Raw genomic sequence first — 27,216 nt, forward strand, 5'->3', positions numbered from 1 at the left:
TACTTTTCCTGAAATACATCCTGTAGAAACGGGTGAGACGCAAACCGATAGGACACAGCTGCGTGACAATTTTTGTGCAAGATTTCCAAATTTTTTCAAAGGCTTATATGGAGTATTGTGGGTATAGATATTTGGAGAGAATGTACTAAAATAATATGATTCTTCTTTCTTTCCCAGATCCTTGAGCATGAAGACCATGACTTGGACTTATTACCTATACAGTGAAGGACAAACAGAAACAGAACAAGCACTAAGGAACAACAAGGTTACATATTTAAATCACACGCATAAAAATGGAGTACTGAAGAAGAGGGATGTATAGAAATGATGGCTGGAAGGAAGACACGGAGAAGAAACCTATGTTTTCTCATACATACGCACATTTGTCTGGTTCTACTGCTAATATTAAATGGACTTCCTGTATTGCAAAATTATGGCAGAAAAAAAATACTAGTTACAGGGGCAAGGAAATTCGTTCACGAGGGTGGGTTGGCGACACTCAGACGAACATCTTTGACATTCAGGACTGCCGGCACAGAAAGAGGCTCACACTTGACAGGAGTCAAAAGAAGGAAGAAGATGGTAAGACGGATGACTAGAAAGCCGTTTGGCCCAGAAGAGTACCCATAAACAGAAAGATACAGCGACTAGTGGGAAACTGTATCCAATGTTAGCGACATTTTATCCTCTGCCTTATCTCTACTTGATTTACCTTCTAAAAAAGGTTTTTTTCATATATTGTCAAGTTGGTTTCCATATAACACCCAGTGCTCTTCCCCACAAGTGCCCCCCTCCATGACCGTCACCCCCCTCCTTTCCCCCTCCCCCTTAAGTCCTCAGTTCGTTTTCAGTATTCAAGAGTCTCTCATGATTTGCCTCCCTCTCTCTCCCTAACTCTTTCTCCCCCTACTTCCCCTCCCCATGGTCCTCTGTTAGGTTCCTCCTATTAGTCCTATGAGTGAAAACAAATGGTATCTTTCCTTCTCTGCCTGGTTTATTTCGCTTAGCATGACACCCTTGGGGTCCATCCACGTTGCTACGAATGGCCAGATTTCATTCTTTCTCATTGCCATGTAGTACTCCATTGTGTATATAAACCACATCTTCTTGATCCATTCATCAGGTGATGGACATTTATGCTCTTTCCATGATTTGGCTATTGTTGAAAGTGCTGCTATGAACATTGGGGTACATGTGCCCCTATGCATCAGCGCTTCTGTATCCCTAGCAGTGCTATTGCTGGGTCATAGGGGAGTTCTATTGATAGTTTTTTGAGGAACCTCCACACTGTTTTCCAGAGCGGCTACACCAGTTTACATTCCCACCAACAGTGTAGGAGGGTGCCCATCTCTCCACACCCTCGCCAGCATCTATAGTCTCTTGATTTGTTCATTTTAGCCACTCTGACCAGTGTGAGGTGGTATCTCAATGTGGTTTTGATTTGTATTTCCTTGATGATGAGTTTGTTTATTTATTTTTGAATGAGAGAGAAACACAGAACATGAGTGGGGGAGGGACTAAGAGAGAGGGAAACAGAATCCAAAGCAGGGTCCAGATTCTGAGCTGTCAGCACAGAGCCTGATGCGGGGCTTGAACTCATGAGCCATGAGATCATGACCTGAGCTGAAGCCAGACACTCAACTGACTGAGCCATCCAGGAGCCCCCAATTTACCTTTTTATTTTTACAGGGAGAGTCAAACTCTCACTCAAAGTTGGCCACATTGTAGTAGTCAAGGAATTCTGTGACAGCATTTATTTGGCAATAAGCTGATGGTATGAAATGAACTAGGGATTTGGAGTTTTGAATTCTCATCAACACAGCCCAGTGCATTTTCTGACCTGAATTGCTAACCTGTGAGTTTACAAAACCTGATTTTAAAAAATAAGGCAGAAGGGGCGCCTGGGTGGCTCAGTCAATTGGGCTTCTGACTTCGGCTCAGGTTATAATCTCTCAGTTGATGAGTTCAACTCTGTGCTGACAGCTCAGAACCTGGAGCCTGCTTCAGATTCTGCCTCTCCCTCTCTCTCTCTCTCCCTCCCCTGCTCATGCTCTGTCTCTCTCTGTCTCAAAAATAAACATAAACATTACAAAAAATTTAAAAAAATAAGGCAGAAGTCACCACATCTGTGGTTGGTGTGTGTAGACATGGGCTTGGTTCATGTTCAACTGAGACCATCATTTTCCATGCAAACCTTCTATAGCTAAATACATGGCCTCTGACAGCATGTGTTAACAGTCTTCTGGGCAGCCAAGCTCCTTTCTCTTTTTAGGCAGCACCACCCAGAACCCTCTCCACTGCTCCAGGCATTGGCATGCTGATGTATGGGACTGGTGTAGACACCGACTCACACTGCAAAGGGGGTTGACGGTACTTCCTATGTAGCCAGGGTTGTTACCACACCAGTGCAGTTTTGTTTTGTCTCCAAGTGGAGAATCCACAGTACCATCATTCATGCTGACCCCTCTAGTAAGTATTTTGTATTTAAACTGCTACAAACACAGAGTGATTTTAGAATACTCTCACATCCAGCACTGAACACTGCTTTGAAAGATCGACTTCCCGAATACTTGGATCTTTCTCCTCTTCTTCCCTACGGCCCCCACCTTGGTTCTCGCTTATCACCCCCTCCCCAGCAGCACACTGCACCTCCTAACTGGTCTGCATCCTGCCAGGACGGGCCATGTGGACCACCAGTTAGATACAGGAGCCGGTTTTGTTTGGACCACACAGTAGTGGCGGGGAGCTGCCCAAGCCATGAAGACAAAGTGTGGACTCAGAGCCATAATTCTTCATGGTTTGCTCCCCAGCACAGGTGGGGAGACACCAGGGGAGAAGGGGGACAATCAGCCTGGGGTGTGGATACGGCTAAGTGCTAACTCCATCATGGTTGACTCCATTACCAACAGCAAATGGCAATGATTTTTTAAAATTGCTTTAAATGTGGCTTTAGGGGCATCTGGGGACTCAGTCGGTTAAGCATCTGACTTGGGCTCAGGTCATGATCTCACAGTTCGAAGGTTCAAGCCCCCATCAGGCTCTGTGCATACAGATCAGAGCCTGGAGCCTGCTTCCGATTCTGTGTCTCCCTCTCTCTCTGCTCCTCCTCTGCTCACACTCTGTCTCACAAATAAATAAACATTAAAAAAAATATATATATACATATAAATAAATGTGGATTTTATTTCTTACTCCAAAATGTGAATGTTTCTATCTGGAAAATGAAAAATTAACTGTATTTATAAGACATTTTAACCACACAACTCCACTTCTTTTCATCAGGACAGAAAAGAATTATACATGAACGAGAGAGAGAGTTTTTGCCCTTTAAGATGCATACGTCATTGAACGCACTATCAGAAATGCAGCAATGAAACTAAAGGGACCTGGGATTTGAGGGCCCTCGCAGCCGGTGGTAGGGCCAGAGCAGGGCTGAGCAGACGAAGGGGGCTGGGGTGGCGGTGAGGGGTTCAGTCTGGCCGCAGACAGAAAGGCCTCTGTGAAGGCCGGGGAGAGAGGAAGGCTGTGATCCGAGGGGCCGGAGGCCAGAGTGGACGGCAGGGTTCAAGCAGGCACTAAAAACATCCCGGGAAGGGAGGGCACCCCAGGTAGCGACCCTGTTACAGGAGGCTGACGTCACAGTAGCCGAGGCTTCGCAAATGACTTTCCTAGACTTGGTTTCTGCTGTTGTCGTTTGCTTCAGGTCACTTGGCTGAGAGGTCTATGTCCCACTAGGGAAACAGAACGGACATTATCACGCGTCTTGGAGGGAAAAGAAGAGGAAGGAGAGGAGCAGAGAAGGCAGTTCTCGCAGGAGAGAGGCTGGCGGGGCCGGGAGGTCACGGTCAGCCCCTCACCGCCCACAGTTCAGACCACGGGGCGACTGGAGCCTCTCACTGCCACGTGCTGTTCAGAGAAAGTCTGTGATGCCAAGAGCGAGCTCATTACTTTGACTTTCTCTTCAGCATTCGGTGGATTATAAGCCTAACTCTTCGGTGCTTTAATTATGATAAACACCATAATTAACCCCGAAAAACATTATAAGCTACAAAGTAGCAGCAGGTGGTCTATAGTATATCTCTGCACATATGATAAAGCAAAACCATTTTTTCCTACTTCCGAGGATGTTTTTCTTCTTTTTATGATCCCGCAGTCCTAGAAGGACTCTGTTTATTTGACCAATGAAACAATGAAGCGCTTAAACCTCTACACCACAAAACAAAGAGGACACCGTAAAAGAAACACATTACTCTGGTCTCAAACATCTGTGCTGAAGGACACACAGGCTCGAAAATAGTTTTGCTTCAACTGGGACTAATAGGTTCGCCATCTGGGGACTGGAGCAAAGATATGGAATTGGGCCTCTGCCCTGGTATTCCCTGCACAGAGTGCTTAACCCTTTATGTGCCAGCCTCCATTCAGGCGCCTGGGCTCCATCCATGTCCCTGTAAAAGCGTTGACCTTGTTCATTTGGCCTCAGGGTGGAGAAGGCAGGGTTCAAGAGAGGCGTGCTTTTACCTAAGGACCCCACATCCTGTAATTGTGAGGTTCCCTGTTATTAGCAGAGTGGATAATTTTTATTTACCTCACTGCAGTATTTAAAGAAGTAATCTTCTGTGAAATTACTCTAAGATGATGAAACTCAGAATGATTTCCGCCCGTGAACTTCCAACTACGAAAAAATAAGGCAGCCTCGTTTATGCAGAGCACAGTATGGCTGGGTCTAGCTTGAAAAGGAAATCTGGATTTAGGCTGTGCTTCTTGCTATCTCCTAGTCCAGCAGAATTGATTCTGCTACTAATTTATTCATAGTTTTAGAGTCGACAGAACTTAGGGCACAGAACAAAACTCTGGGTGACGTGGGAAATAGCCCCTTCTTCTGTAGACTTGGAACATGAAGAAGATTCAGGAATTCAACCAATGCTTTATTTCCTCTTTTAACACTATTAGAATCTTCATTTGGTGCAGGAAAAATCTGGGTCACAGAAAAGCCAAATGTCTGGTTTGAAAGTTCGTGCTGGGACCAGAAGTCAAAATTCCGTCCACCTCATGGTGAAGGTTACATGAGCTAACGCTGAGAAACATCAAGCGGATACTGGTCTGCACTAGTCCTGGGATGATCAAAGTGGGTTCCTTTCAGCGTTAATTAGTACTGGACATTGGAGAGAGACTCCCCCGACTTTACTGTTCGGATCTTTGCCAGTGTCCGTAGGCCCTAACATAATAGAAAACAGTTATGATGAACTAAAATCTAATGACATTGGTGTGAAATCTTAAGCGATCCTCTTCCAAATTTGTGACCTCCCAACTTTCAGAAAAAACTCAACCGAATGCTATTTCTCTGTGATTTTCTTTGGCATCACAAAGAGCAGGCGAAATAGAACAAGTATTATATTATTAATACAACTGACAATTACATTAATTAATGCATTGCAATTAAATGTATTAAATTAAGTAAATTAAAGTAATAATTAAATCTTGAGAAAAGGGTGGAAGGTCTGTTTATTGTATCGGCTAAAAATACTGCATTTGGCCGGTCTCCTTTCTTCCCTTGCTCCCCTGAAGTCTATTCAGAACAGCCGCCAGAAGTCAAGTCCGGTCACGCCACTCCTGTAGTGAGACTGGGGTCTTTACAATGGCCTGCCCACTACTAGGTCCATACCCGCTCCCCAAGTCCGTCCGCTCCACTCCCCGCACTCCAGGCTCTGGCCCCACTCGCGGCCCCCAGCTCACTCTCTCGCTCACTCTCTCCTCTCCTTCAGGCTTCTGTCCTAGGACCACTCTAGTTAGGCCTCCCTGACCACCTTATTTTAAATGATACCCCATCTCTGGAGCATTAGAATACCAACTGCTTGGGGACTGAGAACTTCATCTGTGTTTTTCATTGCGGGGTCCCCAGGACTCACAGCAGAGCTCAGGGAAGGCATTCAATATATCTGTCCACGAACAAGAGGACAGACTGAGATATCGTCATTTACAATGTCACTGAGATGTCTTCATGATGACGCCGCGATATCTATACTACGCCAGGCACTCAAAAGGATTCCTGAACATGCTTCCTCAGTTAAAGAGCCTAATACCAAAAAGTAGTATTTTTTTCATTTTAAAGAAAAGCACGCCTTGCATGACCACTGGTCATACGAAATGATTAATTTTCAGAAATGATGAATTTTCAATGACATTTTCAACGCTGACAGATTTTGCTCACTGAAAGACAAAATTTGACATTTCATGCCGTAATGCTTGGGTCTCATGACAGAAAATAAAACATGGTCAGAAAACACTAATACAGATGTGCATACATTTTCTTAAATGCAAGAGAACAAAAAGGTGCCCAAACCACATCTTCAAGATGTGGTAAATGGGATAAAAAGAACCATTCTGAGGCTACTGCAAAGTTGTCAGTTAACAGGACTTCCCTTCTGAGGAAACGATAGGAATGTTTTACATCTTTATTGGGGGGATGATTACCTGGACATATCCATCCGTCAAAACTTACCAAATTATGTGCATTTTCTTGTATGTTAATTATAGCTCAATTATGTTAAAAAATTACTTTGGGGGCGCCTGGGTGGCTCAGTCGGTTAAGCCTCCGACTTCGGCTCAGGTCACATCTCACATTCGTGGGTTCAAGCCCCGCGTCAGGCTCTGTGCTGACAGCTAGCTCAGAGCCTGGAGCCTGCTTCCAGTTCTGTGTCTCCCTCTCTCTCTGTGACCCTCCCCCTCTCATGCTCTGTCTCTCTCTGTATCAAAAATAAATAAAATATTTAAAAAAATTTACTTTGCAGCAGTTTAGAAAAGCATGCCTACCCTTTAATTATAATTGTGTAAATATCAAGAAAAGATATTTCTTGAATATTTAAGAAAATGGCTACATGATTAATAATATAGATAAGACTTTCATGAAAACAAAATAATTTCTCTGAGATCATCAAAATAATTTTAAAAAGCAGTCAAAATAATGTTTTAAACCCACAACATGGGATGGTATCTTGAAAAACCTAATTCTGGTTTGCTATGACTTCAAGCTTTCAATTTTTACTTTCAAGTACCTTTTCCAAATTTGAGTTATTTTATACTTTGTCTTGTAGTAGAAGGACTCAATCACATTTCATTTATAGTTTCACAGTTTTTTCTTAATTTAAAAATTAAATTTGAACTCTCTCTTAGGAATAAGAGAGGTCCTTCCAAGGTCACGTGGAGAGGTAAACATTAAGATTGCACATCTGTGGTGTCGGGCTGACCTGGGTTCGAATCCTGGGTCCTCTTCTCTGTGACTGTACTGAGAAATACTACAAGCTCAGGCTGAGAAATGCAGATGAAATGTCTGGTCCCCTTCAGAATTCAAGCTTTGCTACTTTCCCCTCTCCTGGTGCTTCTCTGTTTCCTTCTCAAAATGACGTGCCTCAAGTTAAACTCCCTTCTTCAAGCAGTTGATGTAGGAAGTGGCCAGAGGCATTCACTGTTGTTTAAAGATGAAAAGATCTCCATCCATTGATGAAGGCAAAATATTCCAGCCCCTTCTAGAATATGAGTCCTCGGAGGACCAAACCCAGGTCTCCCAGCCCAAGGTGAGCCCTTACATACTCTACCTCCTGAGAATAAATGTCCCCTGTAGGAAGGGGAAGGCTTTCTAAGCGTAAACACTGAGAATTTCCACCACAGGCTTAGCACAATCTGTTAGAATGCTTTCTCCACATTTATTTAGACATTAAGCATTTAATAGGAACACACACAAATCACTGTTCCTTTTGCAAAAGTTCACAACTTCGTCAAACAGGCCTATTGGATGTTATGTTTTTTAAATAAACTGTACTTAATCTCACATTCATTTAATTTAGTGATGGCCTTTAACAAACCACAACCTGTTTCTTCATGAGTAAATATTTAAGCCGGCTCACTGACTTTAACTGTTTCAAAGGGACTGCAGATAACGGGCAGAGAAGTCCAATTTATAGCTGACTGGGTAAGAACCAACAGCTACTGAGATCAAAGCCCGCGGGCCCCTTCTGCATCTCTAGGTCAGGATGCCCCTGCCTCCCAGATGTCACTGGCAAACAGGAACTTCCCCAAAGCATCTCCACCTTCCAGGGACACTGTCACCTGACTCAGCAGAGGCATATAAACTTTCCTTCCCTTTTTTTTTCACACTTGCAATAAAGTGAATAGCTTATGAATATTCAGCAATTTCATATTGGGACAAGAGAATATACAAGTTTAAGAAATATTTTTCTTTGAAGAAGTTATGATTTTTTTTAATGCTTATTTATTTCTTTTGAGACAGAGACAGCGCAAGAAGGGGAGGGACAGAGAGAGAGAAACAGAGAGAGACAGAGAGAGAGAGTATCGCAAAGCAGGCTCCATGCTGTCAGCTTAGAGCTGGACAATGTGGGGCTCGATCTCCTGGACCATGAGATCATGACCTGAGCTGCAATCCAAAGTCAAATGCTTAACAGACAGAGCCACCCCGGCACCCCTGAAGAAGTTTTGATTTCTATAACTTGAATGAGGCTGGGTCTAAGGCAAATACTTGAAATAGCTGTCTAATCACCCGAAGCAGTAGCATTTATAGCACTCTTCTCCTCCTCTAATGAGGCCAATACATTTAGAACATCCCTGGAAAAGGAAGATTTTGCTCTAACACATTTTCACCCTATTTGCAGATATCTGTCATTCACCGCGGGAAGCAAATGAGCTTCACAGAGGATTAATCATTTTCTAAGGAAATTCATCTAAAACTATTACGATGGTTTTCTGCTTTCTTAAAAAGATTTCAACAAGTAAAATTGGTCATCTCCCCACCTCTTTTCTGGGGCCCAGGAAGAAGGAGAGCCACGAGGACGTGAGTACCAGGAGTGGCGTGACCAGGACCCTCAGGGCCCGGCACTGGCACACCTAGGTCTGCGCTGCGCTAAATCGTACAAAATCTCAGCTGGTTTGGAGCTCCTGTGGGTGCTCTGCGCCTGTCTGGGACTCTTCCCCGCTGGATGGCGGGCTTCTGCTTCTTGCCGTCCCCATCTCTGTCTCTGCTGGATCCTTCCCTCCCTTCCTCCCCCCACCGTGGCTGCTTCACTTGGCAGAGCGATGCTTAGGACAAAAAAATGGATGGGTTCCAATGCAGGGCTGAAAAGGTGAGCTTTTGTGCTGGGATTCGGTAGGGAGACTGGCTGATTTCTGTTTCTTTGGTTTCCACATAAGCAACCTTTAGCCACTACTGTTTTAGACCGTTTTCCAATAAAATAATGAAATTGTGTAACAGTGACAAAAGGAAAGGGAGATCTTAGGGACGAGAGCGCGAGAAGAGCAATAGTCCCTTAACCCACCAGGTGAGTGAGTAATAGAGACACTCTCTCCTCTGTAAGCCGTCTGCCACAAGCCAGCGGTTTGGTCTCACTGTCCTGTCCCCTACCCTGAAAGTTCTGTTTCACAGGAAAGAGTTAAGCTTGGAGGACTTCTCACCAGGAAGGTCCCCTTCTCTGCTGTGTTAACCACTTGTGTGGGACGCACAATGGCGCTCGCTCGTCTGTTTCTGCAACAGTCCCCAAAGCCCGTCTCCATCCATGCGACCCGTGGCAGCAGGGCACTGGCTGCCCTGAGGACCACAGACGACTTCCTCAGTCGGAGGAACCCTTCCTTAGCACATGGTTGCCTTGGGGGCCAATCGTGCAGAGGACCAGGGAGTGCCCTGGGAAGTCAGGCCACCAAGTATCAGCAAACTCATCAGTAGAGCTCTGCTGCAGAAACAATAATTATCCACAGATACAGTGAAAATCACTTCATGGTTCCAAAGCAAATGCAAAATACTCCTGGATTTATGTGCGTGCTTGTCTCATAGCCGTTTCCTCTGATCGGATTCAACAAGGGTTCCAGTAGCCCAGGACGGAGGGTACTGGGTTCCGTGAGAATACCAGGAACTGGGTCTTTAACCGCAGCAGTTTACTGGACAAGAACATTCAGAGAAAAGCTGAAGTCTGCTTGTAATTCACCAAAGGCAATGTCTCTTCCTCTGCCTCCTCCTCCCCTTCTAGAGAAAACCTGATTGGTATTGGTACTGATTTCAAAACACTTGCAGTTTACTTCCTTCTAAATTTGTTTTTGTTTTCTTTAAAAGATGCTGTTCCCAGGCACCCTTACTTTAGAATGACATCGCAATAGTTGCATATCGAACATGAATATACCTTCCGACACAGAAGCTTGTGGGCACCTATCCACGGGGAAAGACTCCTTCCCGCACAGCGATGTGGACAGCAGCAACGTGTAACACAGCAGCCTTAAAATCCAACTGTAGCCCAAATACCTAAATGGTCCTTTACTCAATAATGTCATAATGCTAAGATAGTACATGAAAAAAATTACAGCACAAGCCAAAAAAGGCTACAAAGTAGTACGTAGACCATAATTACGTCTATTTTCAAAAATCAGTCAGTGGTAACAATCGAAAAAGGATGAGAGAAAACAACCAAGATGCTGGGTTTTGTGTGCACTCATTTGGGAAATCTGCTTCTGGTATTCTCCCTTCTTTTTTTCTACTAAACATTCCGAGTTATCTTTAATGGGCAAACATTTCTTTTAAGAGTTGATTTTGATGTTACTTTTGTCTGTTATTTTGAAGGTGTCTTAAGTTTCTTTTGAAAAAACGATCATTTTCTAAGGCTGTCATTTATACATATTGGTACAGAGCCTGGAGGTGTTTTGAGAGTGGTGAGCCACGGGGAAACTCCTAAATAGTTGCAGGCCAACAGAGCTCCTTCTTTTCCCTCCCCCCCTGCCCCACAGCGACTTCTCTGGTCACTTATCTCTTTAGAATCACGTGGCTTGTTTTACAAAGCCCCCAAGAACAAAGCAAACATCTAGGTTAAACACGTTTAAATAAAGCTGCCCAGGATGAAAAAACCACTTCCAATTTTTTCAAAACCATGTGTTCCAACTACAGTATTTGTTCCAAATTAAGTAAACATTGCTAAAAGAAATCATACAAAATCTGCATTTCTTATCAGACCCAGGGCAGGATGCAGTTCTTCTAAAAATTCTTGTGTGTTTTTTCTGATTTCTCTTTAATGCTCTAAATGGGTGCATATTTTTAGGAAGTGAAGATAAAAGCGATGAGGAACAAAGCCGGAAGCAGGGACTTTTATGTAAATGGTACCTTTGATTGATCTGCAATTTATACTGATGTCACTAATCAGCACTGTGCTCCATGCCCAAAGGTCCTTCTCCTGAATTAATGCTCTTGGTGAGCTGACAAAGAGGTGATGAGTGGACTAATCAACTGCCTTCACACATCCAGTCATTGTTTTGAGGGGAGTAGCTGAAACGAGCTCCTGCTGTGGGGCAGGCAGCTTGAGGCCTTGGGCAGTGGGGACAGACAGCAAAGAGACCAGCCGAAGTAGGGTTGCTTCAACCTGGTCGTCTTGCCCTTCAAGCCACCAAACACAAAAATCCACTGCAGCCCCTTTTAGAGGTATCCTTCAGTGCTCACCTGCCCGTGGGGGTAGAAGACAGCAAGACAGCAATCAACGCCAGGGGCATCCTGAGATCCTCTCCATGTGGGACAACTCCACTTCCATATCCTCCAAGGAGCACACCTGGGCTGTGGCGGGCTATAGGGCAGGTGTGGTCACCACTGCCAGCCGGCCAGCAGGGAGACAGTCATTACTAAGCTAACTCTGTGGCAGGTGTGTTTCTGGATCTGATTTCATGTTGTTCTACTGAAAATCCACATGAGATATTCCATGCTCACAGATTGGAAGGATTAATGTTAAAATGTCCACACTACTCAAAGCAATGCACAGAAGCAATGCAGTTCCTATCAACATTCGAATGGCAAATTTTTCACAGAAAAATTCACAGAATGGCTAAAGCAATCTTGAGCTAAAAGAACAAAGCTGGAAGTAACATGCTTCCTAATTTCAAACTATACTACAAATCTAGAGTAATCAAAACAGTATGGTATCCGCATAAAAACAGGTATGCAGATCAATGAAACAGAATAGAGAACCGAGAAAGAAATCCACATATATGGGGTCAATTAATTCATGACAAAGGACCCAAAAATATACAATAAGGAAAGGACAGTCTCTTCAATAAATGGTGTTGGGAAAACTGGACAGCCACATGCAGAAGAGTGAAGTTGGACCACTTTCTAACACCATATACAAAAATTAACTCAAAATGGATTAAAGGCATAAATGTAAGACCTGAATCCATAAAATTCCTAGAAAAAAATAGGCAATAAACTCCTTGATATCAGTTCTTGGTGATTTTTGGGATCTGACACTAATGCAAAGGCAACAAAAGCAAAAACAAATGAGTGGGTCTATATCAAACTAAAAAAACTTCTGCACACCAAAGCAAGCCATCAACAAAATGAAAAAGCAGCCTATCGAATGGGAGAAGACATTAACAAATCATGTGTCTGATAAGGGGTTGATATCCAACATATATAAAGAACTCATACGACTCAAGAGCAAAAAGAAATCTGATTTAAAAATGGGCAAGGGGTCTGAATAGGCCTTTTCCAAAGAAGACATACAGAAGGCCAACAGGTACATGAACTCAACATCACTCATCATCAAAATCATAATAAGATATCACCTCACACTTGTTAGAATGGCTATTAACAGAGAGACAAAAAATAACAAACCTCGGCAAGGATGTGGAGAAAAGGGAATCCTTGGCACTGTTGGTGGAAATGCTAACTGGTGCAGACAGTTTGTAGAAAGTAGTGTGGAGGTTCCTAAAAAAATTAAAAATAGGACTACCGTATGACTCAGCAATTCCACTTCTGAGTATTTATCTGAAGAAAATGAAAACACTAAGTCAAAAAGATATCTGCACCCTATGTTCACTGCAGCATTATTTAGGATAGCCAAGGCATGAAACGACTTGAGTGTCCATTGACAGATGAATGGATTAAAAAAATGTGGTATGTGGCCCCCTGAAGAGTGGACAGGAATGTGGGAAGTTTTCAGTCTTGTGTTTCTGTGAAGGCGTTACTTTGGTATGCTTCCGGTATTACATCAACATAAGAAAATGTATTGACATTTATTTAAAACTATTATTGTGTTACTAATACAGACCGTATTTTCAAGACTTGTTGGTAGCTGGCTATAGGTCGCACATTTAGGGCACAACTTAAGGTATGTTCTGGGTACCTTCAGAGGTGGCCTGAGTCATCCCTGCAGCAGAAGTGTCTACCGACGTCATACGAGAAGCAAACAATACCCTGCTATTATCACGAACTTCATCTGGGCTCCTGGTGCTACTGGGAAACCCACTATTTTCGCAAATCAACGTCCCCCCCACACTCTGTAATGAGAACTTCAAAGATCTGTGCTTTTCCAGCCTCTCAGCTCCTTGGCTCCAGCCTGACTTGGCAGAAAACAGTGTCTCCTACTTCACACACCAGAAGCCAAGTCGATGAGCCCCCTCACCTCCTGCCACCAGATGCAGAAGTCCATGTTCGCTGGCCCCACTCCCCTCTTCTCTCGTTAGAGCAAGGAGCACTCCCTCCTTCTAGAGAAGGCCAATCCAAAAACTATGCTTTCCAGCAGACCTTACATGACTGATCATTCCAGTCTTCTCTCATATAAAATAGCCCCTCTTGACCTTTCCCTTCAACCTACAAACAAGCAATTGTGTCTTTCAACTAAGGAATGAAATCAAACAAAACCCGTCATTGCCTGCATATTCCCGGGTCACCTTCACAGGCAAACTTCTGGACAGTTGTCCGTAATTGTCTCTACTGCCCTTAGGTTAAATTGTCATTTCACTATAATCTGGTTGCATTTCCATTACTAAGACGGTGCTTGTTGCTGTCATCACAGATCTCCAGGGTTCTACGTCCAAAGGACATTTCCAGTGTCAACTGACTCGATTTGCACACAGCTTCCAATGGCCGCAGGATGCTCTACGTACCCTCCTGGCTTCTTTTGACTTCCCTGGCCTCCTGTTTAGTTTTCTTTTCTGGCTCACCCTCCTCTAACTGATCCTTTAGATCACAGCTTCAAAGTCACGGTTCTGTGAAGTCTTCCCTAATGTTCTTACATCATTATCCACTACACATTCTTAGAGCACCACACATCCCTCCAGGCACTGGACTGACCAACTGCATGTTTGCATCCATGTGGGTAGTATCTGAATACTGTTTAATTTGGGGTAGTTATTTGACAACTCTCCCACTATACTACAAGCTCCAAGAAGAAAGGAATTGGGGTTTATCTGTCCATCATTGTGTGCCTGGACCCCAGAAGGCACTCAAATACTTGCTCAACCGTTAAATGGAAAAGGCTCTGTCTCACAGGACGATGGTATTTCCCTTGGCCAATCAGATTCTCTCCTTCAGACCCGTGACCCGGAAGTATAGAACAAAGTTGGCCCCTTGGAGGCATGAGGGGAGATGAGGAAACATAAACAGAGTCCCTGCAGGCTCAGAGAGCCATCGGTGGTGCTGACCAGAACCCAGGGCGGGACTCAGAGCCTCCTCCTGAGGGACTGGGGTGGGATTCCGGGTGGGGGGAAGGGACGAAAGCTCCCAGACTCCAGTGCTGCCCAGGTCCCAAGTAAGGACCCCAGGTCCCAAGTAAGGACTGCCCCAAGTTCAGAGAAGTGCCGGCCTCTCGCTACCATGTATATCCTCAAAACAAACCCCATTATTTGAGGCAGCTTGAGTGTGGTCACTTTCTTAGAGAGGAGTCTAAATAAAACAGGAACTCCTCAGCAGTAAAAAAAAAAAAAAAATATCACTGGAGAAGTATTTCTTTGTGGATGAGTTAAAATCCTCAAAGTAGAAGAAATGAAAACATAAGGTACCATACATAATCCCCCCCAAAAAAACTTCAAGATCTCTTTTGAGGAGATTAGTTGTGTGTGCCCTGGAATTATTCCCAAGAACTGTGCCAAAGGCAGCAAACCTTCCTTTACAGAGATAAGGATTAGCACTCACGAAAGACCACCAGACTATTGTTCGAAGATTTGAAAGCTTTTACCTTGCACAGAGCATTTCCTTCTCAGAAAAATAACTTGTTTTTTTCTTTTCTTTCTAAAAAGCTTCATTTATGGAGAAATAGATCTGTACATAAAAATTAAACTAGTTAATTTTCTTTTCAAATTGTATCTTACTCAGGGCTTTACAACACATTAGAAGTTAAATGTGAAAACTATGTTTCAAGTCTAATTTATGATGTCCAAGCTTAGCCAGATCCCCAAAGGCAAAAAATTCCAAGGCCTTAGACTTCTGACCAGATCGTATTAAATTTAAACCAAGTAAATTAAAGAGAAAAAATAACCTTAGTACGTTCCAACTCTAAACAAGGCAATAGCAGTTACTTTACTAAATCTTTTAATGGTAGTTTGGAATCAAGTACATGATCTTACTTTGCCTTCCGGGCAAAATGACGGTTGAGCTGACCCACAGGCATGACCAGGTCGCCGCCCTGTTTTATTTGGCAAGAGGACATGTCCTTTTACGGGCTGTGTAGCATAAAGTATCTCTACATTAGATTTTTAAAGTTTTTGTTTAAATGATGAATATTAAAGCAAACAAAAAGTCAACATCTAGTAGATTTCAGGTTTGTTTTTCTTAAGGAGACAGCAGAGTGTGGTGGTAAGAACACAATGTTTGGCATTAGACAGACCTGGGTCTGAATTATGTCTCCATCGTTTCCCAGCCAACAATGGAGAGTTATTCACCTTTCTGGACCTGGTGTCCTCATTGATAAATTTAACAGGACAATGAGAAAGCTAAGGAAAACAGTTTCCCTATTATGGCTGAAACATAACAGTCAAGATTGCATTTGTTAAATGCAATGAATTCTTTGGCAAACATTTGCATATTATAAAAAAAAGAGGGTCAATATACATTTCTGTAAAGCTTAGAATCCTTTTTTTTTTTTGCCTTTCTACCACATAAAACGAAGAATAGAAAGTAATGTATTTGGTAAGGGACATAAATTACATGACATTCTAGAAAACACAAGCACTATGTGGTCTTATCAATAACTCAATCAGTTTCAGTTAGTTCAGAGGGTGCTTTTGTCCCAGAAAGAAGCAAGAACATGTCAAAGCAATCCCAAATATATACACCTATATTGTCAACGCTTCCCAGAAAGGCATGAGTGACCTATGCATAGGATCAAGCACCTCTCACCCCCTCCCTCCTGGACACTGGTGCCTGGGTACCGGAAACACGGCTCACGAGAGCCCTGCTCAGCAAAGACAGGCCCTGTGCACACGAGGCGGGGGTGGGGGGTGGTGTACCTGCTGATTTCTCTCCTGGCCCCTCATCTGGGAGTTCCCATTGGCCAGATCTGTATGTGGGATTAAGACAAGTGAGAAGCCACTCTCCTTCCCATTTAATATCAATGCAAATTGAGAACTTGTAACAAGTACCCTTTATATCAAAGGGAAACATATGTTTAAAAAAAAAGATCAGTTAATACGAAGAAGAAAAGGCAAAATTTTCTCATTTAGAGTTGCATTTCTGCCATGCAACGGGTTTCCCATTTATTTGTGAAATGAGAAGAATGAAGGAATGAATGAAAGGAGCCAGTATTTAACTTAATGATACATTAATGAGAGCAGGTGATTCGTGGAGGGGACTGTCTCTGGAAAGGCATGGGAGTCACCACAAGACACTGCCTGGGGACTAAGGAGGGAAAACACAGGAACACAAGGCAAAGGTGACGCATTCGGACTCAGATCACCTAGTCAACTGGAGTTGCCTGAGTTCTGTATCTGAATGAAAGATAAAGAGTTTGAATGAAACAAGCGGCAGCAAAACGTCTGTATTTCGCTCTGAGAGTCACATCAAGGGACACAGCTGGTCGACTGGGGCACACAACAAAAGGACTTTATATCTTGCTTGATGAAAGACGACACATTATGAGCCCCACTGTAGAGAGAGACTGCGCCCCATCTGCTAACTGTAGAAAGGGTTCTAAAAGCCTTGGGGGCTCACTCACAGTGCGGCTCGTAGGGAGGAGGAGGGTCTCCGCAAGGTACGCACTCCATGTCTTGAAAACCGACGAGTTTTGTCTTCCTATAAAATCTAGAAGAGAAAGGAAAACAATCCTCATTAGCTCTTCATTTTAAGCTCAAAGCTGCAGCTAACAGATTCATGATAATTGATGAAGTACCAGTTCTACTTTTTTTTAAAAAAGCAACTCAAAGGCTTAAATGTAGCAGTATCTTAGACACATCCTTAGAGGTAGTGAACATTTAAGAAATATCAATGCCACTAAACATAACTTTGTAAATTCTACTCAGCCCATCTATACTGAGATGCTGGTGCTGGTGAGGGAATAGGAAATCAGTGGTCTCTGGCAAGTCTATTGTAACTTAAATGACACAACCCCTCGTAAATCAAGTGCTAGTTTTTAAACACCTGGAATTCAAAGACCAGAAAAGCCAAGCAAGCTACAAAGCAATGGAAAAATGTAGGGAGATACTTATATAATTTTCATATGGGGTTATTTTTCAGGCATGACAAGAAACCCAGGAACTGGAATGGAGGAGATAAGAGCTTTAACCACACACACGCACACGCACAAACGCATACACACATACAGATGCACACGTGCGTGCGGACGTGCACACACACAATATTAAAGACAGCTGAAGAGAAAAATAAAGAAAGGACCATCGACATAGTTAACTTAATGGGCAAAAGAACCCTGAAAATAATCCTAATCACAGTATTATCTGTAATTTCAGTCTGTAATAGAAACAGGTAAACAACATCAATTTCCAAAAGAACATTTCACAATTTAAAACTTTCAGTGAAAACTAAAAAGCATAATGCAATTAAATTTTTTAAAAATTTAACATTAAAATATGTAACCCCATTAAATTAATCAAGTAAATGCAAGTTGCAACGAAAATGTACCATTTTTCCTTAGAACACTAGTGCGTGCAGACAAAATGAGCATGTGTCTGGATGGCAGTGACACGGTAGATGGCCACTCGTACAAGGGCAGGGTGGCAGTATGCCATGAGAACCCAGAGAATTGGTCATCTATCCTTTAACCAGTAAGTTCATTTTTTTTTTGAAATTTATCCTAAAGAAACAATAAGTGGGTGATGCTGTATTAACCCTGCAATCATGGGATTATTTATAAAAGAAAAAAACCCAGTCAGGCACACTTCCAGTGCACAACAGCAGATATGACTAACCACGGTAGACCCAAGGCAATGGAATTCAAAGTGGCCTTGAAGGAACAATGGCATAGATCTCATATATGTATTTTTTAAAAAATTCATGAAATATCAGTAGGTGAACAAATAAAAAGGTGAATAACATAATCCCATTTTGTGCAAGCACACGCTTTCAGACTTTTTCTTTTTACCAAAGCAGCTAAAATAATTTACATAAATGTATTTGCATTGAAAAATTTTGAAGCATATTATACATGAAATATTAACAGTGATTATTTGGGAGTGCCTGGGTGGCTCAGTCAGTTATGTGTCTGACTTCAGCTCAGCCCATGATCTTACAGTTGGTGAGTTCAAGCCCCGCGTCGGACTCTCTGCTGGCAGCTCAGAGCCTAGAGCCTGCTTCATATTCTGTGTCTCCCTTTCTCTCTGTCTTTCCCTCACTCATTCTCTATCTCTTTCTCTCAAAAAATAAATAAACATTAAAATTTTCTTTTAAAAACCAGTGATTATTTGTAAATACATTTCAAAATATATTTTTCTATGACAAAATAGTGATTTGGAGAATAAATTTATTTGCAGAACAAATTTATAAAGAGCAAGATAGATGCAATTATTTTATGAAATTGGATATTGTAGTAGCAAATCTGTATGATTTATGGTTGAAGCAAGATTTTTATTTAAAAGCAGGGAAATTATCTCAAATACTAAGGTACATTCAGTATTTGCCTAACCTTCCATTTTCGTGTGACTATGAATATATGTCCATATTGTAATATGGTGACTTTCCCACCTGTTTTTAATTAAAAAATTAAAAAACTTATTTTGTGATATATAAAAAATTGTTAAAGAAAAAGGTGGAGGAGTCACACTTCCTTATAGTGAAACACTTCCTTACAGTGAAACATATATATTGCTATACAATCTGTAATCAATACAGAGTGCAATACACAATACAATGTACAATATGCAACACAGCATAATAGTCACTTACAGCTGTAATAATCAATACTAGTATAAAGACAGCCATGTAGACCAATGCAACAAGATAGAGAGCCCAGAAATAAACCCTCACTTATATGGTCAAATGATTTTTAACACGAACACCAAGGCCGCCTAAATGTAAATAGGACAGTCTCTTTAAAAATGGTGCTGGGAAATCTGGATATCCACATGCAAAAGAATGAACCTGGAACCTTATCTAACACTATGTACAAAAACCAATTCAAAATGAATTAAAAACCTAAACATAAGACTCCAAACTATAAAACTCCTAAAAGAAAACAGGAGAAAATCTTCGTGACATTGAATTTGGCAATGATTTCCCTGGACGTGACACCAAAATGCAATCAAAAGGCTTATGTGAAACAGGCAACAAAGGCAAAAATAGATACACTAGACTATGTGAAACTTAAACATTTTGTGCATCAAAGGACATAATCAGTGTGTACTTATCCCCAAACACATCAAATTGTATATATTAAATATGTATAGCTTTTTACTTGTCAATTAAACCTCAAAGTGGTTATACAAGTAGGTCACATCAAAAAATTTTATTTTTTAAATTTCTTTAAAGTTTTTTAATGTTTATTTATTTTTGAGAGAGAGAGAGACAGAGTGTGAGTTAGAGAAAGACAGAGAGAGAGGGAGACACAGAATCTGAGAACACGCCAGACTCTGAGGTGTCAGCACAGAGCTGGATGTGGGGCTCGAACTCATGGACCGTGAGATCATGACTTGAGCCGAAGTTGGAGGCTCAACTGACTGAGCCACCCAGGTGCCCCCCCAAAATTTTAAATGATACTAAAATAATAATGTTCTTTTCCAGGATTAAAAAAAAGGATACAACCAATGGAGTGAAAAGTGAACCTGCACTAGGGGAGAAAATATCTGCAATTTATATATCTGGTAAGGAGTTAATCTCTAGAATATTAACCCAACAACAAAAATCAAATAACCTGATTACAAGACGGGCAAAGGACTTGAAGAGAGATTTTTGCAAAGATGATCTGCAAATGGCCAAAAAGCACACGAAAAGACGGCCAACAGCCAACATCACTCATCATCAGGAAAATGCAAATCAAAACCACAATGAAGTATTACCTTACAAACCCATTAGGATGGCTACTAAAAACCAAACCAAATCAAAACAGAAAATATCAAGTGTTGGGGAGGATATAGAGAGAAATTGGAAGGACTGTGCACTAAATGGCACAGCCGCTCGGGGGATGAGAATGGAAGTTTCTCAAAAAACTAAAACTATAACTACCATATGTGATCCAGAATTCCACTATGGGTTTGAATCCAAAAGAACTGAAGGCAGGTGTATTTGCACATCCATTCCTAGCATCACTATTCACAAAAGCCAAAAAGTGAATGCAGTCCAAATATCCACGGGGCAAATGAAGGGACAAACAAAATGAGGTACAGCCAGACAATGCAATATTATTCAGCCTTAAAAAGGAAATCCTGGGGTGCCTGAGTGGCTCAGTCTGTTAAGCGTCTGACTCTTGGTTTCAGCTCACAGTTTCATGAGTTCGAGCCCCACAAGGAGCTTGGGATTCTGTCTGTCTCTCTTTCTCTCTCTCTCTCTCTCTCTCTCTGCTCCTCCCCTACTCATGCTGTCTCTCTTCCAAAATAAATAAATAAATAAATAAACTTAAAAAAAATTTTTAAAAAGAAAAGACCAGCTCTAATTAAAAAAAAAAAAAAAAAAAAGGAAGGAAATCTTGTCCCATCCTAGAATATGGATGAATCTTGAGGACATTACAGCAATTGAAACAAACCAGCCATAAAAGGACAAATACTTTATGATTCCACTCCCATTAGGTATATAATCAAATTCATAGAAACAGTGATTACCAGCGGCTGAGGGGAGCAGGAAAAGGGGGTAAGTTATTGTTTAACTATTTCAGTTTGGAAAGATGAGAACGTTCTAGAGGTCTGTTCAAAACAATGTAGATGTACTTCACATCACTAAACTGTAAACTTAAAAATGGTTAAGATGGTAAATTTTATGTTATGTATTTTTTATAACCAAAAATCATAAAAATTTTTGAAATAAGGTAAAAACCATAGCGTAATGTGAGAGCTTTCTTATTACAGATGTATGTGTTAGCGGAACATCATAATACATGCAGACTACTAGTATTTATCCTCTCAGCCAGAAAATTTGCCAAATTATAATTAAACACTGACACTGTCTAAAATAGTTTTATGCATGAAAACTCATTTTTGTAAATAAGCAGAACAGAAAGTGAAATAAAAAAAATGTTGTACCCAGTGTTTTCAACATCAAATTTTGTTACAGAAATACATGTTTTAAAACTTCTTAAAAATTGGGGCGCCTGGGTGGCTCAAGCGATAGAGCATCCGGCTTCAGCTCAGATTATGATCTCACGGTTCGTGGGTTCAAGCCCCACATCGAGCTCTGTGCTGACAGCTAGCTCAGAGCCTGGAGCCTGCCTCAGATTCTGTGTCTCCCTCTCTCACTGATCCTCCCCTGCTCGCACTGTCTCTCAAAAATAAATTTTAAAAAACATTAAAAAAATTTTTTCCTAAAAAACTTCTTAAAAATTGGGGCACCTGGGTGGCTCAGTCAGTTAAGCGTCCAACTCCGGCTCAGGTCATGATCTCACAGTTTGTGGGTTCAAGCCTTGCATCGGGCTCTGTGCTGACAGCTCAGAGCCTGCAGCCTGCTTCGGATTCTGTGTCTCCCTCTCTCTGCCCCTCTACTTGTGTACTCTCTCTCTCTCTCTCTCTCTCTCTCTCTCTCTCAGAAATAAACAAACACTTAAAACAATGTTTTTTAAGCTTCTTAAAAATTAAGGAAATGCAAAGCATGGAGAATCCAATGCAGATGTCACTTTCTGTTTTTAAAGCAAGGACCTCTCCTGGTGACAAAACACTTTTCAAGTCTGAGCTTTCCCTGACCCTGAATAACATGTATCTGCCAGAAGTATCCTGATTAAAATATATTCAGAGCTTGAGGGCCACTATGGAAATGAAGCTAGTAGGTGAGCAAATCATATCATGTTTTGAACGACCCTTGAACACTAAGCAGAAATGGCTTGGAACGCTGACTAGAGATGAGGCTGAGCGGACACAGCCATTTGTGAGGCCCCCATATCTGTAACCGCTGCTCCCAAGGAGAGACAATACTTGGCCGTGACCCGAGAGCAGCTTTCCACAGGCACTTGGAGGTTATACAAAAACATTCCCAACCTGCCCTTGCCAACTTCTTTATTCCAATCGCGTAATGGCAGAATCCAATGTTTTTAACATCATTTTAAATTTAAATTTAATTTAATTTATCTTTTTAACTAAAAAAATGTAACAAAAATTTAAAACCATCAATGGACTCTCCTTTTTTCTGTTTGGGACAAAGTGAGATTAATTCAGAATCCTACAAAACAGAGTAGGCAGTAAACTACCAGTTATGTACTCACCATCACAGACATAGTGTTTTTAATTTTTAGAAAAGTTGCCTCAAAATTATCCTCCAATTTGAAGGTGAAGATATACAAATTAAAGTTTTGCTACATAACCGAAGGGGCCTGGCGGCCCAGTCAGGTGAGCGTGTGATTCTTGATTTCAGCTCAGGTCTTGATCGCCTGGTTCGTGAGCCTGAGCCCCGCTTTGGACTCTGCACGGACAGTGTGAAGCTTGCTTGGGATTCTCTCTCTTCCTCTCTCTCTCTCTCTCTCTCTCTCTCTCTGCCCCTGCCCACTTGCGCTCTCTCTCTCTCTCTCTCTCTCTCAAAATAAATAAACATGTAATAAAAATAAAAATCTTCAAGAAAATATGTAACTAAAAGTATTAAGTGGATAAAGAACTGTATCAATCCTTAAAAATTATTTTACCTTCTCTTGCTTAGACTGCCATGGTTTTAGGGACACAGAAACATTGGTAAGTCTGCTTTGTGACCAAGTGAGAAAGGACACAAATTAAAAAAAATAAAATGAATAAAAGGGATCAGGACATAGACAGGTGTCTGGCTACACTGGCATCTCTCGGCGACCTTCGAATTTTACTCTGGGCATTCAGATGGCTGATGCACAAAGCCAAACGGAGATCGTGCTAGATTTTCCTGCTCACAGTCTGATGACAGGCAGACATCTTTCAGATCCCAAATTTTCTCCAACACTGAATTTTAAAAGGAATTTTTAACTGACTTCAATCCAAATAACACCAGTTTGTCTGATGAACACCGTTTGAAAAGGGCCATTTTAAGAAAACCTGGTTGTAAACCGTCAACTCCTCAATCAATGAAAGTGTTCCTGCAGGGTAACAACACACCACAGTCCAGCTCTGGTTTTATACTGAGCTTGCTCAGTACGGTCTGGGAGGCAGTTACCATGTCCCGTGTGTTATGGCCAAGCCAGGGTCAAATTTTCTGCAGCCACAGTCGATGCTGGATGGCCGGTGGGTTCTCCCCCAAACTCTTAGCAGCACCCAGTGTCACATGGATGGACAGCCTACCGTTTATGGTCCTCAGCAATGGACAGCAATGGCCCCTTGTTGAAAGTAAACAGATACTAATGAAGAGATGAATCATTAGGTCAGGGCCCAGAAGAGTGTGGTGCTGAGGGGACTTTGAGAATGGGCAAAGGGGGACCAAGCGCCAAGATGAGAGAGCTCGCCAAGGCAATTCAGGCCGCTTTCAGGACCGAGGAGGCTGGTGGGGTGTGAGGGCGTAGGGAGCCTGGGGCACAGAGGGCTGCGACAGTCCTCAGGGGGAGTCGTCGGTCATGGGGGGGTCCAGGGAGAGCTCCCTGTGAAACTGGACATGTGGTTGGGTTCAGGGGCTCAGCAGTGGAATGAAAAGCTGGGTGACCTTGGGCAAGTCATTTATCCCCTCCAAGGACCAACTTTTTCCTTTGTAAAGGGGGTTTGATATTAATCTCTGGCTTACAGAGATTGAATAAACTCATCTGCATACAGAGTTTAGCAAAACATAAATGCTCAACAAATGTTAGCTGTCATTGCTACTAGAAGCAGCAAAGAATTGGTAGGTGCTAGGCGATTCTTCCAGGCTGAGTCCCAGAAGCCCTTAGCAGAGAAGGGATGGGAACATGGGAGACAGAGATGGCAGCTGGGGGCTCAATGGCCACATGCCAACAACACCTCACAAAAACCAAAAAAGCAGCAGCCATGTAAAAAACGCTGTCACTGGCTTCTAGTAACATTAACTGGCGATGATGCCAAATCCATACCCAGTGCTTACTATGAACCTGGCACTTTGCATGCATTGCATTCTTAGTTCTTCCGGCAATTCTGCAGGTTGGTATTATCAGAGGATAATGCACAGGTGAAAAGAACACATGTCAGAGACACAAAGGAGCTGGCCTAAAGCCGCTGAACATATCTGGAAACCAGGGGACTGACGCTCCAATCGCTCACACGGAGTCACAGGGGACAGACCATGTCTACACTGTACTGCTACTGGGGGAAAGGCAGCAGTTGTCCTGCTGGGGCTGAGCCTGAGGGCCGCAGAGGTCTGAGCTGAGTGGGGCTGAGGCCTCAGAAGGTAGGAGTTAGCACCGAAATAGAAACGCCCACCCTCTGCCTGACTCAGGCATCATTCTTCTTTTTTTTTTTCCTGCTTATTTATTTTGAGAGAAAGAGAGAGTGGGAGAGGTGCAGAGAGAGGGAGGACAGAGAACCCAAAGTGGGCTCTGCACTGACAGCAGAGAGCTTGATGCGGAACTCGAACTCATGAGCCGTGAGATCCTGACCTGAGCCAAAGCTGGATGCCTAGCCGATGGTGCCACCCAGGAACCCTGGTATTATTTTTGCGAGAGCAACATGCAATTCTCTTATTTTCTTTCTGCCTCAATTTTCCTATCTATAAAATAGGTACCTTCTTCCCACAAACATAGCCAGCCTGGGTGCGCACTTTAAAACACTCTGGAAAGCCTGGGTAGAAGTCACTATATAATTATTGCCTGTCTCATCCAGTCATGCTGGCTTAGAAAGGATGTAATTTTAAACTAATCGTATAAATAAACTATGAAACTTCATTCAAACGTCTGCTCTCTTGTATCTGACTTTCCCACATCTAAGCATTTACTTAAAGAATGAACAAACATTTTAGAAGCTAAGCCAGTGGGCTCAGATGACAACGAATGAGGTTAAGCATGAGGAAGCACTTCTGGAGAGAGGTCCTGGAGAGAAGGGGCGGGTCTCACACTCTAGCATCGCGTCCTTGTGGGCTCCCTCCTCCTAAAAACCAAGCCCCTGGGTCCTGCGCTTTCCCGCACTCTCTGTGCCCCTGAATCTCCTGTGGATCTTTTCTCCCTGCCCCGAAGATGGAGAGAGCAGATGGGCACCCACTGCTTCTATCAGAATTGCAGAACGGGGACAAGAGAGACCCAGATGCTCGTTTGTGTTTCTCAATTAGATTTGCACGGGGTCAGAACTCTGGGTGATGCTATTCACAGGTGTCAGCATCGCCCAAGATTATAGACTATTCCTTTTTTTTAGTAGCAGATGTACTGGTATCTAATTCACACACCTCCACCCACGAGAAGAGTACCATTGAGTGGTCTTTCATGTGCTTGCTGAGCCATGCAGCCATCAGAACGATCGATTTCAGACAACTTCATAACTCCAAAAATGAAACTCCGCACCGTTAAGTAGTCCCACTCACGCTTCCCCACGCTCTCCACCCACCAGCCCCAGGAAACCACAGACTTAATTCCTGTCTCTAGGACAGTTTCTCCACACCCTAACCAACACTTGTCATTGTCTGTCTTCTAGGGTCACAGCCATCCTAGTAGGCTTGGAGTGTGTGCTTTTAACTTGCATTTTCCTGATGGCTAATGACATTGAGCATCTCTTCACGTGCTTATTGGCTTTTGTGTATCTTCGCTGGAGAGATGTCTAGTCAAATCCTTTATTCATATTTTAACTGGGTTATTGGTCTTTTCATTACTGAGCTGTAAGGGTTCTTAATATATTCCAGATAAGATAGTCCTTTATCACACATATGATTTACAAATAGTTTCTCTAATTCCATAGGCTGTCTTTTCATTTTCTTGATGATATCCTTCGAAGCACAAAAGATTTGAATTTGGGTGAAGTCCAAAGGCTACTTTTTCTTTTATTGCTTGTGTTTTTGGTGTTAGATGGTCACATTTCGTACTGGTTCAGGTGCTGAGTCACTGCATAGTGTCACACTTAGCCCATAAGGCTATTTCCTGCCCAGTTTCTGCCCTGCAGGCCCACAGGTTTGTCTTCCCCTCTGACTTCAGCAAGAGCGAAGGTGCTCATTGGAGCAGTGGTCGGAACTCCCCCCCACCCATCTGTGGGCGTGTTCTCCCTAAGTCCAGTGAGAGCCCCGCCTTAGAGCCTTGATTCACTGTTAGACCCCTGCTGTTTTGCCTACCCATCCCTGGGCACTCCTAATCCGTCTTATGTGCTCTAGGTTCTTTTTCTTCCACAGAAATCATCCTCTGCTACCTTTCCACAGAACTCACTTCTTTATTACTTCCTGTTTGGAGCTTTCTAAATCCCTTATTAGGACATAAGCTTCACACGGGTAGGGCTCTTGGCCTCTTTACCTCAGCAAGGCCTCACTTCTAAAGCAATGCCTCCTAGCTGCTTCACAAATACCCGTGGATATGAGTGAATAGTTGTGATTTGCATTTCTCTGATCACTAACAAGGATGAACATCGTCATTTGATCACCAGCCACACGTGTTTCCTCTTTTGTGAATTGCCTGTTCATTCTTTTGTCCATTTGGCCACATTTTCTTTTTCATCAGTTTATAGGATACTCTTTAGATTCTTGTGACACTAGTCCTTCGTGAGTGTGCTTATTCATTTTATTTATAACCAGCACCTGTCAGAGTGCGAGCACAGATGAAGCCACGACCATTTGACAAACGTGCTCAGGTCCCCATTGGTGTGGGTTCACATTTGGGAGGGAGCAAGGGAAAAGTCTGTTTCTAAATAATCCAGGGGCACCTGGGTGGCTCAGTCGGGTAAGCATCCGACTTCAGCTCAGACCGTGATCTCATGGGTTTGGGAGTTTGAGCCCCGTGTCGGGCTCTCTACTGTCAG

At 42.6% G+C, this 27,216-nt stretch overlaps 1 protein-coding gene across 1 annotated transcript in view; it reads right to left on the reverse strand.

Moving 5' to 3' along the window:
- TNFRSF19 (TNF receptor superfamily member 19) overlaps nucleotides 1–27,216 on the reverse strand; it is an 87,466-nt gene that overhangs the window by 34,195 nt on the left and 26,055 nt on the right. The window contains exon 5 of the mRNA XM_029936955.1: nucleotides 16,962–17,047. Coding sequence (XP_029792815.1) covers nucleotides 16,962–17,047 — 86 coding nt within the window. The remainder of the gene's footprint in view (nucleotides 1–16,961; nucleotides 17,048–27,216) is intronic.

The sequence above is a fragment of the Suricata suricatta genome, chromosome 4 (genome assembly GCF_006229205.1).
Source record: "Suricata suricatta isolate VVHF042 chromosome 4, meerkat_22Aug2017_6uvM2_HiC, whole genome shotgun sequence".
NCBI classification, from domain to species: Eukaryota; Metazoa; Chordata; class Mammalia; order Carnivora; family Herpestidae; genus Suricata; species Suricata suricatta.